Source organism: Centruroides vittatus, unplaced genomic scaffold, assembly GCF_030686945.1.
Source record: "Centruroides vittatus isolate TY-2023 unplaced genomic scaffold, ASM3068694v2 contig_630, whole genome shotgun sequence".
NCBI lineage: Eukaryota > Metazoa > Arthropoda > Arachnida > Scorpiones > Buthidae > Centruroides > Centruroides vittatus.
The window spans coordinates 1,327,318-1,344,658 of record NW_027122387.1 but is presented as its reverse complement, the minus strand read 5'-3'; the positions used below and the strand labels follow the sequence as shown (position 1 = coordinate 1,344,658).

Genomic DNA, 17,341 nt, shown 5'->3' with positions numbered 1-17,341 from the left:
TGTAATCGATCAATTGCTAAAGTTTTAATTTTTTATTATTAATAATTAAGTTTTAAAGTTTAATTGTATGTTTCTTATAATATTACCTCTTTATCTTCTTCTGCTTCTTCTTCTTCAGCTGCAGTTAATTCCTGAGCATTGGCCAAATTGTCAACAGCAATAGCCAAAAATACATTTAGTAAGGTGTCTGTTTTTTTATAAAGGAACAATTCATAAAAAATATTTCAAAATATACCAGTGTATATAAGTAAGTCAGTATAATACTGATGAATTGTTAAATGATACTTATAAACATATTACTTATATCCAAATCTATGTTTTATGTGAATATAATAATAATAAAAATTAAATGAATATAAACTTTACACATTTAAAATAATCAAAATTTATTTTTGAATATAAATCTAAAATTAAAGAAAAATTATTAATATGAAGTCTTCATATTTACTGCTTTATTATTAATAAGTTATTCTTATTAATAATAATTAATAGAATAAATCATGGCTTTTTAAACATAATGGTATGAATTCCAAAAAAAATAAAAAGATTTCAATGATGAAGTGTCAAGCCTTATGAGAAGCAATTCTACATATAATATTAACTTTGCAAAAATATTTAAATATGATCAATCAATATGAACATACACCTAAGCACTAATTTTCCAGCAAATAAACGTAAACAAACTTACACTTCAAACGTTTTCTGCCACAAATTTGTGGCCGAAAACGTTTGAAGTGTAAGTTTGTTTACGTTTATTTGCTGGAAAATTAGTGTTAGGTGTATGTTCATATCTATATATACTGTTCCAGTTTTTTGAGGAAGTTCTATTCAGTATTATATGATCAATCATTTTGGTCAAACTTACAAATTCAAATTTATTGGTTTTATTCAAAAATTTTGTTATTCAATATTGCTTATGCAAAATTAATTGAAAAAAATATGATATAATCTGTTAATATAGCTATTATTGTTTTGATGATTCTTAATATTAAAAAAAAATGACCCAATCTGAAGATAAGGCTAAAGTTACCTTGCAAGTACTTTACATTAAATTTACTGAATGATATCTTAAAAAATAAACTATTACAAGTAATTTCAATATATTAAAAAGATGGAGTCATTAAAATACTAATTATTATAAAATCAAAACAAGAAAGGATACAGTTACCAAATAATGTGAGTATAATAAAATAAATGCTGTACCACATTCCTGATTTGATTCCACCTTGTGATTCAATTCCTTTATACATTACTTCATTCCAATCTTCTCCTGTGAGGATCTAAGATATAGAGTTTATCATATATATTGTACTTACATCTATATATTACAAATTATTATTAATTACTTTTTATATTTAATTGTGTTTACAAAAGCAAAAAACAATAACATAATCATTCATTTTTAGTCTTTCAGAAAAAATTTAATTTGAACATTTTAAGAATCTTTCCAATTTTACCATCCAAACATCATAGAAAAGTTTAAGTTTTCCCCTTTGCAATTTTTTTTAGATTCAATTACTTCATTTTCTTTTAATAAATGAAAAGCAGTTGAAATAGGATTTGATTATTCAAAAAATTCACTAATCCGCATACACTTTTACAATTTAAAAACACAATTTGAATGTTCCATATTTTATTTATTTTAAGACATTTTTTAACCTATTCCAGCTTGTCCAGAATTAATTAATGATGGTATCTTACATTCACAATCCAAAATAGCAATCAGTAGTTACCATGTATGCATTATGCACTAATAATTTGATGTTTTTCAACAGTCAAATCAGTTCTACTCAACAGTACTACTCAATGTTGCACTACTCAACAGTCACATTAGTTCAAATAAGCTTTTCCTGCAAGGAATGTTTGATTTAAATTATTTTTTAACATTTTAAATGCCTTCAAGATAACACTATTCAAATGAAGAACTAATATATATATTCTTCTGATCACGGAATTGCAACTGTCAAACATTACCTGTTTCATGAAATTTATATTGTTTTTCTACGTTGTTAATACAGTAGAGCATCGTTTATCCAAATCAATTAGGGACTGGGGTTGTTCGGATAACTGAAAAGTCGGATAACCGATTATGTACGAAAAAATATATTAATCTATCTGATGTTGAAATTTTTCTCTGTTGCGTGTCGCTTCATGTTGAATTTTCGTCGATTTTAAGCCTAACGAAAAATTTAATAATAATAATCAAGGCTATTGTATCGTTAAAAATTATTTCTTTATTTTGTACAAACAAAATAAATATATTGAAAAATATAAAAACAAAACAATTATACTTTAGGAAGTTAATCTAGTATCAAAAACGTTTGATTCAGCACGACACAGTCCAACTGAAAAGCTTTTGATTGACCGGTTTTCAGATAAACGATGCTCTACTGTACTTAATATAAAATGTAATACAAATGAATATTTATTTTTCCTTCATTCAAAATATCTTCAAATTCAATCTCAAATTCATGGTGTCTTAAAATTAACCAATGGCATCTTAGAATCAATGAAGTCATAGCCTATAACAATAATTCAATGTAAACAAATTTATATTTTATACTGGAACTATTGATGAAGTAAAGTTTATTAAATAATAATGAAGAATACATACAAGTTTAAATTTTTTATGAACAGTAGAACTTGCCTAAGTAAGAAGTTTCTACATTAGAAGTTTTCCTGTGTAAGAAGTTTAATTTCCTAATTTTTTCCCCATAAGGGATATGTACATTTTCCCCATGTAAAATGTTCTTGTTTAAGAAAATTTCTCACTTGTGGATGGAACTCCTTGTCCATGACTGAAAAATAAACTCACTTAAAAAATTGTTCAACTGCATTCTATCAAAAATTTTATATGTTTAATTGTGTGTGGAAAAAGAAAAAAACTACATTAGGAAATGGACAAAATTTCTTGTTATTTTGCATGTGACTTTCAGCTAATTTTAACATGGATTTTACAATTTTCTTAAACAGTTATCAAGCAACAGGACTTGCAACAAACTGTTGAAAGTTTCCAAGTTCTGACAAACACTATCAATATTTGGGTTTGGTTTGGTGGGATACAGCAATATAATTCATGGACAATATGCCAAAAAGGAGTGCATCTAGGAGGAGTATCTATAGAAAATTGATTCTGATTTAGATGTTATAAAAACAGGAAAATTCCACATGGCCAGCCTGTTAGTGTGAGAATCAAACAAGATAAAGGAAAATAACTAGATGATGATCTCAACAGAATGAAGTATATGTCAACTTTCTGACCCGACAGAGTATCAACTTATGCTTTCTCAGAGTTGATAGTGACACGTTATGATACCTTTCCTTCAACTTTTTTAGTCACCTCTAGGCAATTTGCACCTTTGAATACAATGAAGAATGGTGAATTTTAGTCAGTCATTGCCTATTCTTCCAGTCATTAGGATTAGTATTAAACATAAATCTATAAATTACAGAATATCCTACACTCAGATAATAAATAACATTATTTCATTAACCATTATAAATGCAAAAGTCAAATATTGCACTTCAGTTTTTCTCCTAACCTTCCAATCATATTCATAAAAAATTTAAAATTAGCTAAGCTTTTTAAAATGGATTATTGAGATAACAAAATGACCAGAGTAACTAAAAGTATAAAAGTACTTTACTACTGATTGAATATTTTTAATAGTTTATTTTATTAATCTACTTATATTAATAAAAAATGTAATTTCAATGAGTAACTAAACTACATTTTTGTTTTTTATTGAAATTAAATGTCTCTGAAATATTTAAACTTTAGTTTTACACATATATACAAAATTTTTAAATGTGTGAAGTTCTTAAAAACAGATAATGATAATATATATACTTATTAATAATTATACATAATATATATAAATTCAGAATTAATTATTAATAATTCCAAAATTTATTAGATCACTTACTATAGAAATAAAAAGTTTTTCTGAATAAGAATAAGTTTAAAATATCAGAATTAATTACTTTCAAGTTTGAAATTAAAAATTTGAGTTTACATTCATTTTATTTTATTTTTGTTAATTAATTTCTATTAAAAACTTCACATTTTATGTCTATGATGGTTTTGTTTACATTTATTTATTTTATTTTCATTAATAAACAATATATGCATATTTGCTATCTATTAAAAATAGTTCACTGTAGTTTAAATATAGAGTATAATAAACTATTTTTAATAAACAGCACATTTTTATATTATGTTATTACACTATACATAATTTTTATTCAATATATTTTGTAGTTAAACTTTATATTTTTATATTATAAATAAATTTATTTTACTTATGAATTAGTATTTGCATATTTTATTTTCTAAAATTGATTACTATAATGTAGCAATTGATGTTTCAAATTTAAAAGTTTTCAGTTTTTCTTTAATCTCTCATGATGATATAATTATTATAACATATTATTGAGATTGTTATTTTTTTTTTTTTGGTGTTTCATATAACTTAGCAATGATGGATGGTAAATGTCTAATTGCTATTTAGACTTTACTAGTATAATCTTATAATCTATAGAATCAAATTCTGAATTATATATTTTTAAAATATTTATATTATTTAATTTGAATTCAGACTACATAACACTTAAATGACATTTATATAATTGCAGAGATGATTTTGCAGAATTGCAGAGATGTTCTGATTACAAAATTTGAAATTGTTGTAATTAATTTTCATACAATGAGAATGAAGTTATAGAATGGAAAAAAAATAAATAAAAATATTAAGCAAAAAAATCAAAATATGCAAAAGTAATACTAAACTTTATTCTATGAGTATTTTTATATTAAAATTTTCAAGTACAGTAGAGAGTCATTAATCGGAACCCGGTAATCGGAATGATTTTCAGCTGGACTGTGTCGTGCTGAATCGAACGTTTTTGATACTAGATTTACTTCTAAAGTATAATTTTCATGTTTTTATATTCTTCAATATATTTATTTTGTTTGTACAAAATGAAGAAATAATTTTTAACGATACGATAGCCTCAATTATTATTAAAAAATTTTCGTTAGGCTTAAAATCGATGAAAATTCAACACGAAGCGACACGCAACGAAGAAAAATTTGAACATTGGACAGGTTAATATATTTTTTTGTACTTAATCGATAATCGGAAGAAATCACTAATCTGAACAACCCCAGTCCCCAATTGATTCCGATTAATGACTCTCTACTGTAAAACAAAATTTACTATTACTACTAATTATAAAATAAGCTGGAAGACAAGTGTAAAAATTAAGTTTTTATAATTTAGTATTTATTATAAATAAAATAATTTAGATATTAAAATTAAATATGCTTACTTGGAAAACAGTGATAAGAGCAATGGGAAATGTATCAAAATTTTCAGGTGGTGTTTCGTCTTCAAAATTAAACCTAATATAGAAATTTTTATTATTTAAAGTATATTTTTGATAATAAAAAAGTACATAAATAATACAAATAATATTTTATTAATCTTACTTCTAATATAATATAATAAATACAGTGTTCTCCCCAAAAATTTTTACTAGCTGCGTGGAATGAAGCAGCAGCCAGGTAGATAAAAAAAAATATATATATATATATATATATATATTGTGCAATATTGTAAAATTCTGTTATTTGTAAATATAACCCCTGTTTCTCTACAATCACATACTTTACATATGTAATTAGTTTCTAGAATCTTATATTCTGATTTTCAGACAATTTTTCTTTGTTTTATTAATATGTATTTCTTCCTTCTTGTCTCTCTCCATCATCATTTTTTATATACCTCGTTTCCAGTATTTCTCAATCTTCTTCTCTCATATTTTTGTGGTTTTTATTCCATGTTTATTTGCAATTTGTATTTTCACATAACCACATCATATTAACTGCCTTCTTTTTATTTCATCATTAATCGATTCATTAATATACTTCTTTAATTTTTTTTATTTGTGCACAAATTATAATCTTTATAATTTGTGCACAAATTTATAATCTTTATAATTTGTGCACAAATTTATAATCTTTATAATCTTGCAGTGCATATATTTCAACTATACCTAGCCAGCATTCTTTAATCTGTTTTTGAGATTCTCTATATTTTTGTTCCATATGATATGTAATGTACAGTATTTCTCATTATGGTGTTACATATATCCCATTTTCTTTTTTCGGATTTTGGCATGCTACCAGATTCCATTCAGCCTCTTAAAGTCCCTTTCCTTGTTTTCCTGTTTCTTATTGCTTAATTATCCTTTCCATTCTGGACTAATTTCACTTCTAAATATTTGTAATGGCCACATACTATAAGCTCTACAGTTTCTATTTTTTATATTACTGTCTATACTTCTCTCATGCAAAGTTTACTTTTCCCATATTCATAGATAATACAATGGAACATGGTTAACTTGAACTGGGATAACTTGAAGTTGCATATACTCAAAGTCATTTTCTTTCCTTAAATGTCCAGTATAGGAATTTATACATTAAATCAAACTGGTTAACTTGATTTTGTTGAAATGTTTAAATCAAATGGGATTCTGATACAGTAGTTTCATAAACTCTTTGAAATTTTACTTTTAATTGCCATTACATAAAATAATTAATGTTCATCTACAGAATAAACTAATTGGAAATTTCCAATAAAGCACAGGAACCACATACAACTAAAAATGAACATTGTATCATGACGGCAGGCAGGGAATGGTGGCTTCTTGACAGTGTGTGACCTAAATCAGCAGTCGGCAACTGGTGGTCCATGGACCATTGATAGTCCACGAGAAAATTTAAGTGGTCCATGGAAAAATTTGAACAACTGGAGGTTATGTGAAGTATTATAAAAGAAATGCAAAATGCTTAGTTGCTTTTTTTCACTCATTAGGGTTTATATTTGACTCTAAAACCAAATACAAAGTGACTGTTATCAATAGATAATGAACAATAAACATTATTGTGAGTGTGATTGTTATCCTTAGTGGAAAAGCACTAATAATCTATAAACTTATTTCAAACAAGCAGCAATAAACTTTAGGCTTGCATTAATTTGTTATAATTAAACAAACTAGTTTCATATTAATATAGTAAAATTGAACTTTTATGATCATTATTCTACAGATTTTGTATTGTTTAAAAAAATTTATGATAGTGGTTCACAGGATTCAAAATTGTGAGTTTAGTAGTCCGTTAGGTCAGAAAGATTGCAGACCACTGACCTAGATACTGTAACTGCCATTTGAACCTCCTTTTTCAAATACATATGTGGGGATTAGAGGAATAAAATTCCTACTGTTAAGAAAATAAATGAGTGGTTGCGGAGGAGATGAAGAAGATATAGGAGAGGGAGATACGGGAGAGGGAGATGAATAAGGGAAGACGACAGTGGTGACGACACGAAGAGGACTAAAGACTTTACGGAAACTAGAACATTATCATTCTATCTATAATTTGAAAATGGTTATGAATGCTGGAAGATCATTGTAATTTCTAGTTCTATATTTCTATCACTATACCTACAAATTTTTGGGGGCTTGTCCGGGATATTGAGAGAAATTCATATGAGACCTTTTAGAAAGATAATAATGGAATCCAGACAAGATGGCAGAGTTAGCAATGCTACAGTGAATGACAAAAAACTATGACTGCCTATTGTATCTAAGGACAATACGATGACGGATGTGAAACATCTTAAATATGCTGATCTGAAAATCAAACTAGAATGACAAAAATTGAAAACGATGGGTAGCAAAAGAGAGTTGGTGGAAAGATTGAAAGTGACACTTTTGATTGAAAATGCCAGAGACGACAATGTGCAAAGCAATGACGATGCTGACAAAAGTGAGAATGATAATATTAATATTATGCAATATAAAAGTGAGTACTCTAAGCCAATGTTTACCTTTAGAGTGGTTGATGAATCCCTTGAAATGTTCAGTGGTGATGGTGGAAAAAATGTTGTTAAATGGATCTCCAATTTTGAAGACACGGCGGAAATGTGTAACTGGAATGGCATGCAGAAGATAGTTTATGCAAAACGACTACTCAGAGGTTCATCAAGAATATACATAAATTATGAACAGTGTACTAAATCATGAAGAGAAGCTTATAAAAAGAACTCTTTGTGCCAAATTTTCTCCAAAACTGAAAAGCAGGAAGATTCACAAGCAACTTTCAATGGAAGTGTGAGATTCGGGGAGTTGTTTTTCCATAAATTCGCAATAAAATGGAAAATTATAAGGAACTTTCCTTCATTTCCAACCTTTCCCATGAGGCTAAAAGTGGGAGAAGATTAAATGTAAAATTTAATGGTAAATAACTAAGGAATGCATGTTAGTAGGGAACTTCGAAGCAACCAGTTCCTTCCCACTCACATTGACCCAAGAAAATATCAAAAATATGTTAAAACAATCAATTGTTAAAGTGTGAGAAAGTTGACATTTAACTAAGTCTACGAGGAGAATCTAAAAACAATTAGAAGAAATAAGAAACCTGCTAGTCGATTTTGTTTAATTCCCTCATCCAGCGATGACACCTTTGAGTATCATCACTATCAAACAAATGGTCACCTGATCAGATTCCCATACTTGATGGAGATATAATGCAAGTGCACCCAATCTTCGAGGCAATCGTCCGGAAAAAATAATCTTGTTGGTTCTATGCTGTATCCTACAATGAAGTGGTCTCGAAGGAATATTTTTTAATTTGGTGCTTTGTGCAAGTTTCCACCCAAACATCTCCCCCCAATCCTCCACAAAAAGTTTATCATCAGAACGACAAACATTACTGCAAAATGATAATTTTGCAGTAATGTCTGTTCTGCAGTAATGTCTTATGATAATTAACCAATTTATGTACACTCTCTCTCTTGGTTGGAAATAGTTATTGGTAGGAATAATGCTCACTTGATAGTAATAATGCTCTCTAGTGATATTGTACTAGAGTGAGAAAACTGTATTCCTCATGCTTAGATTTATGTTTGTAATCCTTTAGTTTTTATTAAATTTGTTGAATTTTTACAATGGTTGCTCTTTCTCTGGTGTCATTGACATCTTTTCAACGACCTTGCTAAACCCTTCCACTCACTTAAACTATAAGAATTTGAAGAACACAGAAACGCATAATTTAAGAATGCCATCCAGTTACAAGGTGAGCGGATCTCGCCAATCCAACGTCGGAGAAAAGAGTTAAGCTTCGTGTTTCAACCACCCGCTTCTCTCAGAAGTGAAGCATCAGAGTGAAACTTATCAGGAATATATGTATACATGTGGTTCCTAGTTCATTCCTTACTTATAAGTTATCGTTGGGAGCAGACTTTCTGAAACAAGTTCATATCAGTTTAAAAGAAGATTGGGTTGAGAAAATTATCAAAGCAAAAGATGCAGAAGTAAACATTTCAGACATATACAATATTGATGTTGCCTGCATAGATACTGGTGATGTTGACTTGAGCCATATCAATGATGCAAAATATGGAAGAGAGCTTCTAGATCTAATAAAACAAAAAACAGGAATCAAAATGAACATTATCTTAAAAAATGACGTTCCAGTTTGTCAACAACCAAGACAGCTGTCTGCTAGTGAGAAGGCTACTTTAATAAGGAGATGTTAGAATGGTTACACAAAGCATCTGGACAACGCAAAGATGAAGGAATCAGAATTTTTAGCCAAGCCTCCATAACTCAAAATTTTAAACTCAAAGTCCAAATTTTTTCCCTGACCAATTCGAGTTAACCAGATTCCATTGTAGTTATGAATTAACTATTACAAGTCTTAACCAGTAATTTAAATATAAAATATTAATAATTCCAATCATTATTTGTCCACAGTAGTTTAAACTGCTGAATTTACTACTTATATTACATGTTAACTGTTGTTAAAGGAAAGACAGCTCCAAAAAGCAGCAAGCATATAACACTAGATGAATTACTATTACCATATTTTCCAGCGTATAAGATGACTTTTTAACCCAAAAAAATTTTCTCAAAAGTCGGGGTTGTCTTATATGCCGGATGTCATCTTATAGGGCGAGTATATCCAAAACTCTATATTTTAACTGTAAAAGTCAGGGGTCATCTTATACACCGGAAAATATGGTAATTAATAATAATAATTAATAAATCTTCATGTTATACATTTTTTAATTGTTGTACTTTTAATATCAGAATCAACAATTTCTAGAATTCCACTAATTGTAATTGTAAAAGCTTTACTGTCCTTAATTCTAATATTATTGTTAATTGTCTACTTGGACTTTACTTATTAATAGGACTTTATTCTGGTGTTTATTCTGGTTTTTTACAGAAATTATTACTACAGGTGATATAAAGAAATTTTCTTTTTTCCTAATCTAACTTTCATTACTGTGCCAATCTTTAAACACCAGTATAAAGTCCTATTAATAAGTGAAGTCCAAGTAGACAATTAACAATAATATCCACTAATTGTAGTTTTATTTATTTACTCTACTTAACATTATCAGTATATCTAAAAGCCAAAGTGATTACAAAAAAATAATCTACTGTATAAGTAATTATTTACTATTATTAAAAAATCGTATTCTTTATGTTATCAAGGTTTCAGTCTATTTTTATTTAACAAAATTGAATCAAAAAAACTGCATGATAATCAATTAAAACTACAAGGGTAATCCCAAGAAAGGTCTCCTATTTTTTTTTAAATACAAAGAAATGTTTATTTTCAATAATGTTCATATCATTTTAAAGCTTGAACATTTATCTATTTTTCTAAATAATCGCCATTTTGGTCAATGCATTTTTGTATGCCTGTGGCAATTTTTGCATGCCCATGTCATACCAGCTCACTGCCAAGTCGTGTTAAACCAGATTGAAATTCATCACCAATTGACGGAAGTGTATGGCGAGTCGTGCGTAGATGTCAAAAACGTCCTCAAGTGGTGTAGGGAGTTTGCAACTGATTGTACTGAAATTCACAATGAAGAAAGAAGCAGGAGACCATCAATTTTCGACAAGACAGTTGCGAAGGTTGAGCAAACCATGCATAAAGATTGGCGAATCACTCTGGATGATCTCTGCATTTTGGTTCTTGGGGTTTCCTGAAGCACTATTCATAGGATTTTAACGAAAAAGTTACAATATTGGAAGATGTGTGCAAGATGGTTCCCGTGACATGGCGGCGAGCGGGTATGACATGGGCATACAAAAACTGCCACAGCACCTACAAAAATTAATCAACCAAAATGGCGATTATGTAGAAAAACAGATAAATGTTCAAGCTTTAAAGTAATATGAACATTATTAAAAATAAACATTTCTTTGTATTTAAAAAAATAAGAGACCTTACTTTTGGGATTACCCTCGTATATGTATTTTTTATATTATTAGTTATTTGTATTGATGATGCAAATATATTCATTCTTAAAAGTCTTTCAGTTTAAGACTGATTATACATTAATATTATAATATATAAATACAAAAAAATACTACATTAATTAATGATCTAATAAAATTATTTATAATTATTTTTAATTCAATTACATTTATAAAAACATTAATTATAATTTTTAATTTTATATTTAATATATATATACAAAAACTGAAATAACCAAATTCATTTTATTTGCTAATAATACTGTTAATTTTATTTATGTTTAATGATACTTACGATCCACCAAAAAGTTGCATTCCTAACAATGCGAAGATGAGTATGAATAAAAAAAGGAGAAACAATAAACTAATAATAGATCTCATACTGCTGAGAAGGGAAATGACTAAATTTCTTAATGGAGACCAATATCTAGAAAAAATAATAATAATAATCAGTAAAGTGATAAAAACAAGTTTCTCTTTGAATTTATTATATAATTTTAGAATAATGTTTTTAAATATGTCCAATTATTCAATAAAAATAGTCTGCACAAGGCCACCTTATAAATTACAAAATTCTTAAATGATCCTTTATTTTTAAACTGCACAACATATAAATAATCATAATCCAAATTGTCATTATTTCTTCTATGTTAGTGTAAAATTTAATAATTTAATATTATGAAATAATATTTATAAGAACTAATAATTTATTAAATCACATATATTTATCTATCAAATTTATTTTGTTTTTAATTCTAAATTTTAGATTAAAAATATCCATCAAAGATGGATTTTGATTTTTAATATTTTTTACCAAATTTTATAGCTTTAATTAATATTGTTAATTAGTAAAAGAAAAATATGTTGGTTGAGCTATGTCATGTATTTCAACCCAAAAGTTATTCACTTTTTATTTTTGCACAAACAATTTATGGTGCCATTTACATGATACTTGTACAATTTAAATACTAATTTAAAAAATTAAATAAAGTACGTAAAATTTTAACAAACAATAATGTGACAAATTTTATTTGCAACTATTGAAATTAATGCTCAATACTGAAAACTTAGATATTTGCTTGAGATGATCTACTATTTCTCCTTGATTGTAAGACACTGTTGATTTTAAGATACACTATAAATTTGAAATGGAATTTTAAGATTTTTTTAATTGGAGGAAACAATCAATTTTTTTAAGTTTTGAACCTAATAAAATTAATTAAAAAGTTTAAAAAAAACAAATATCACAAAATAAGTAATGTTGGGCAATACTATTTCCAAATATAAACATCCAAACTTGATAATTATACAGTAGAGAGTCGTTAATCGGAACCCTGGTAATCGGAATTGCCGGTAATCGGAACGATTTTCAGTCGAACTGTGTCGTGCCGAATCGAACGTTTTTGATACTAGATTTACTTCTAAAGTATAATTTTCATGTTTTTATATTCTTCAATATATTTATTTTGTTTGTACAAAATAAAGAAATAATTTTTAATGATACAATAGCCTCGATTATTATTATAAAAATTTTCGTTAGGCTTAAAATCAACGAAAATTCAAAGTGAAGCGACACGCAACGGAGAAAAATTTCAACATCGGATAAGTTAAAATATTTTTTCGTACATAATCGGTAATCCGAACAAATCACTAATCTGAACAACCCCAGTCCTCAATTGATTCCGATTTACGACTCTCTACTGTATATTAAAGCCAAACGAATGCCAAATTATATCAAGCTATATTACTACTACTATTATTAATTAAATGCTAAGTAATTTGGCACTAGAGGCAGGCATTAGGCACCATCTCGTGCTAAATTTAATAATTATAATTAAATTAATATTTTAATAATTAATTTAGAAGATTCTAAAAAAAAAAAAAATTCTTCTTCTAAATTAATTATTAAAATATTAATTTAATTATAATTATTAAATTTAGCAAGAGATGGTGCCTAATGCCTGCCTCTAGTGCCAAATTACTTAGCATTTAATTAATAATAGTAGTAGTAATATAGCTCGATATAATTTGGTAATTGTTTGGCTTTAATGCTATTTCCATGATCTTCTGCATATACAATAACTCTCAATCATACATCATAATGCCACTGAAGATATTTAAACATTAAAAAACAGTTTTAATTAAATGCTTGTTACTAGCAAAACTCATCTAAACTGATTTCTGTTGAAAAATATTGCCAAAATGTCTTTGATTGGTGTATGCAATATGTGGTCTAATCAATGATTAGACTACACATTGCATACACCATCAACTAACCAAATAGTCTTGTCAATGACTATTCATTTTTGTTTTGGCTGCAAACATAAGATGCTATTGTGGCGACGACAACATAATGCATGGAGACCTAGTATAATCAGTTCAGCAGAGCGACACTGTCTTTAGCAAATGCATGTGCTCAGAATATGTTAAAAAACAAATTATGTACAACACACAAGCCCTCTTTAGAAAGGCAATATATCATGTCTACTAGATGACACTAGAAGCACTGCATACAGTATGCCACAATGTCATCAATTTTAAGCACCTCTGCTTTGCACAAGTAAAAATGGACAAAAAGTGCATCTTAGAATCAAGCAAATAGGGTATATATAATGCCTTATTAACCTATAAATTTCAAGAAAGTAAGTACACACTAAAAATTTTAACAACAGTTATATAATAATTTTGAGAGACTTACTTTGTAACTTTAAATATCCTGAGTAACCTTAATGCTCTCAATACTGACAAACCAAAGGAACCATCATTTAAATTGGACCATACTACTTCAAATATACTACCAGCTATAACCTAGAAAAGTAAACAATAATAAAACAATTATAGTTTTTATTTAAATTTAAAATAATTTTGAAAATTAAATATTACTTTCACTAAAATAACTTTAGAAGTACAAATTTACTTATATAAAATAATTATGGAAAATAATAATATAATGATGAGAAAAGCTTAAAAAAAATCTCTTTTTTTTGGTTTATAATCATTTAATAATATTAACTTTATATGAAGTAGAACTCACTGTGTACAGCATTACAAAATATATTGTTTCTGAGCACTTTTGACGAAAGCACTCGAAAAAAACATATTTTGTAACGCCATACACACTGAGTTCTACTTCTTATTAATATTACTTGGTATGAATAGCATACCAGTCTATAATATTAACTTAATATACTGGTAACAGATTTGTTACACATATAAAGCTAATTTTTAATTCAACAGAGAAAAAGTACTGTACATCCAATACATTAGAAACTCCATTCATATTCATATATTTTGCATATCTTGCAACAATCTTTCATATTCAAAAATGTAAATTTTATTATTATTTGTAGACAGATTAACAAAATAAAAATGGATAAAGAGGCAATGAAATAATTTTTAATGTTTCTATTTTAAATGGCTAGTTTACTGTAATTTGACTCTTCACTTTATACCGTAGTAATGAATACTATCTAGTATTTGTGTTTTAGCACATGTATTCATGTAGATAATGAACATAGCAGTACAGTAAAATGCACTATTCATTTCTTTCCATAATAGATTATTAGAGTGATTACTAAATCTCAGCTTCCTTTCCTCTAACATAATGTTTTCTTTTCAATCTATTTTGTCTTGAGTATTACTAGTTTCCTATTCTATTAGCTGTTGTACAGATTGCACCCTATGGAATTTCGGGACTTTGAGTATATATCTAAACTCATGGGACCGAGATGAGTTCAACAATATCCTACTTTTGGACCGCCGACCAAAAATAAGAAAGTTATCGTATTTACGATTTCTTGCCTCTTACAATGCATTCTATGCCATTTTCCACTAGGTGGTGTCTCGACGAACTTCTCCCAGAAGGGAGCCACCGGCAGGCTGCCCAGTGTTTAACATCACTAGTTATTGATTCATGATAGTTCTTGAACAAAAGAAAAAAAAGGAAATATATACTGAACTACAAGCAGAGCCACCTAGTGGAAAACTCTAAAATGGCATAGAATGCATTGTGAAAGGCAAGAAATCGTAAATATGATAACTTTCTTATTTTTGGTCTCCAGTCCAAAAGTAGGTTATCGTTAAACTCGTCTCGATCCCATGAGTTAACATAAATACTCAAAGTCCCGAAATTCCATAGGGTGCAATCTATATAACTTCCGCTTCAACTTCCATTGCTAGTGGTAAAGCTTCTGTGTACACTGGTTTTTAGTAATAGTACTATTTAGTAGTAAATGCATTAAATTGAGCTTTAATAAGCTCTAAATAAACATATATTCATTGGTGAGATTGCATAGCATTTCAAAACATTTTGATTAAAAATATACATCTACAGGGTGGACCATTTGGTTAAAGTTTACCCACGGAACCCCAACAGCCACACTTCTGGAATCTCGATAGCATTTGTGATTAGAAATGCAAATTTTTAATTTTCGTGGGCCCGAGGATGCATGTTCTAACCTAACCTAACCTATTCTAATAAATTACCAAATTATTGGTAATTTATTAGGGAATACAATAGGTTAGGTTAGGTTAGGTTAGAACATGTTCCCTGATTCCAGCAAACAGAAGAAAAGAATAATTTGGAAATTTATTAGAATAGGTTAGGTTAGGTTAGAACGCATCCTCAAGCCCACGAAAATTAAAAATTTGCATTTCTAATCACAAATGCTATCGAGATTATAGAAGTGTGACTGTTGCGGTTCCCTAGGTAAACTTTAACAGACCATTTTAGTCAATCCAATAGAATAACTAGAAAAATATTAACTTACAAAAAATTTATTACACCAAAAATGTTAGACAAGATGAGACTATTGGTTTCATCATAGATGACACCACAATCCATGAAAATAGGGTCAACTTCATTTTCTTCAATTGAAATCTCCATTTTCTAATGCATATTTTGATTCTACATCAAAAATAAACAAACTTTTATCTAAAACACTTTTTCAAAAGATGCACTTATCAGAAGTTAGGAGTACCTGAAGTTTTATACAGCCACCACACAGCGAATGCATAAATCTTTGAATCCTGTGAAATTTGCTTAAAAAAAAAAAATAATAATAATAATAATAATAAAAGTCATTAGGAAGCTATTATTATTATTTCACCAAATAATAATAGCTTCCTAATGACTTTTTAAAGCATTTTCTTCCTTTATTCAGCAAATTTCATAGATATTCACAGATTTATGCATGCACCATCTGGTGGCGGCATAAAAATTTAATGCTCACAACTTCTGATAAGTGCATCTTTTGAAAAATGTTTTAGATAAAGTTTGTTTATTTTTTACACAGAATCAGAATATGCAATAAAAATGGAAGTTTTCATTAAAGAAAATAAAATTGACCCATTTTCACCAATTCTAACACCATCTATAACAAAACCAATAGTCCCAATCTTGTGGCCTTTTCAAGGTCTGACATTTTTGATACAACAATTTTCTGTAAAATGCGTTATTTTTGAGTTATTCCACTGAATCCATTAAAATGGTCTCCCTGTATACAGACTATCCACTTAAACATCTGTTCTGAGGCAAAAGATCTTTCCAGTATTGTATTGCATAAATGTATGCCTATTCCAGTGCTAAAATAACCAAAGGGAAATCAATTTAAGACAATTTAGTATAACATACAAATAATCTTTGATTGTAAAGGATAAAGACAACATTGTAAAAACTGATACAAAACTGAGCTTTATTTTGTTAAAGAGCATGTTTAAATTGACAGTTTTCAGTGACAATACAAAGATGTAGACAGTTGAGCATGGCATTATGGATGTCACCATTTCACAGACCTCTCGTATGCATCTCTTTAGTTCACCAACATCATACAATGCTACTAGATATGCATTGTACACTGATGCTTTTAGTTGACTCCATGACTCCACAGGAAAAAATCCAGAGGAATAAAGTCTGGAGAATTTGGTAACTGTGATTTATTTATTTTACTAAATGCATTAATTTATTATTACTGTAGCATTTTATAAATGAATTAAATATCTA

The 17,341-nt window shown here is 28.0% G+C and overlaps 1 protein-coding gene across 1 annotated transcript in view; it reads right to left on the bottom strand.

Annotated features, from left to right (window-relative positions):
- Positions 1-17,341, bottom strand: part of LOC136979676 (voltage-dependent calcium channel type A subunit alpha-1-like) — a 445,853-nt gene that overhangs the window by 197,840 nt on the left and 230,672 nt on the right. The window contains exons 16-20 of the mRNA XM_067275717.1: positions 14,039-14,148; positions 11,636-11,767; positions 5,332-5,404; positions 1,163-1,280; positions 87-187 (exon numbers count right to left, since the gene is read on the bottom strand). Of these exons, the coding sequence (XP_067131818.1) occupies positions 87-187; positions 1,163-1,280; positions 5,332-5,404; positions 11,636-11,767; positions 14,039-14,148 (534 nt within the window). The remainder of the gene's footprint in view (positions 1-86; positions 188-1,162; positions 1,281-5,331; positions 5,405-11,635; positions 11,768-14,038; positions 14,149-17,341) is intronic.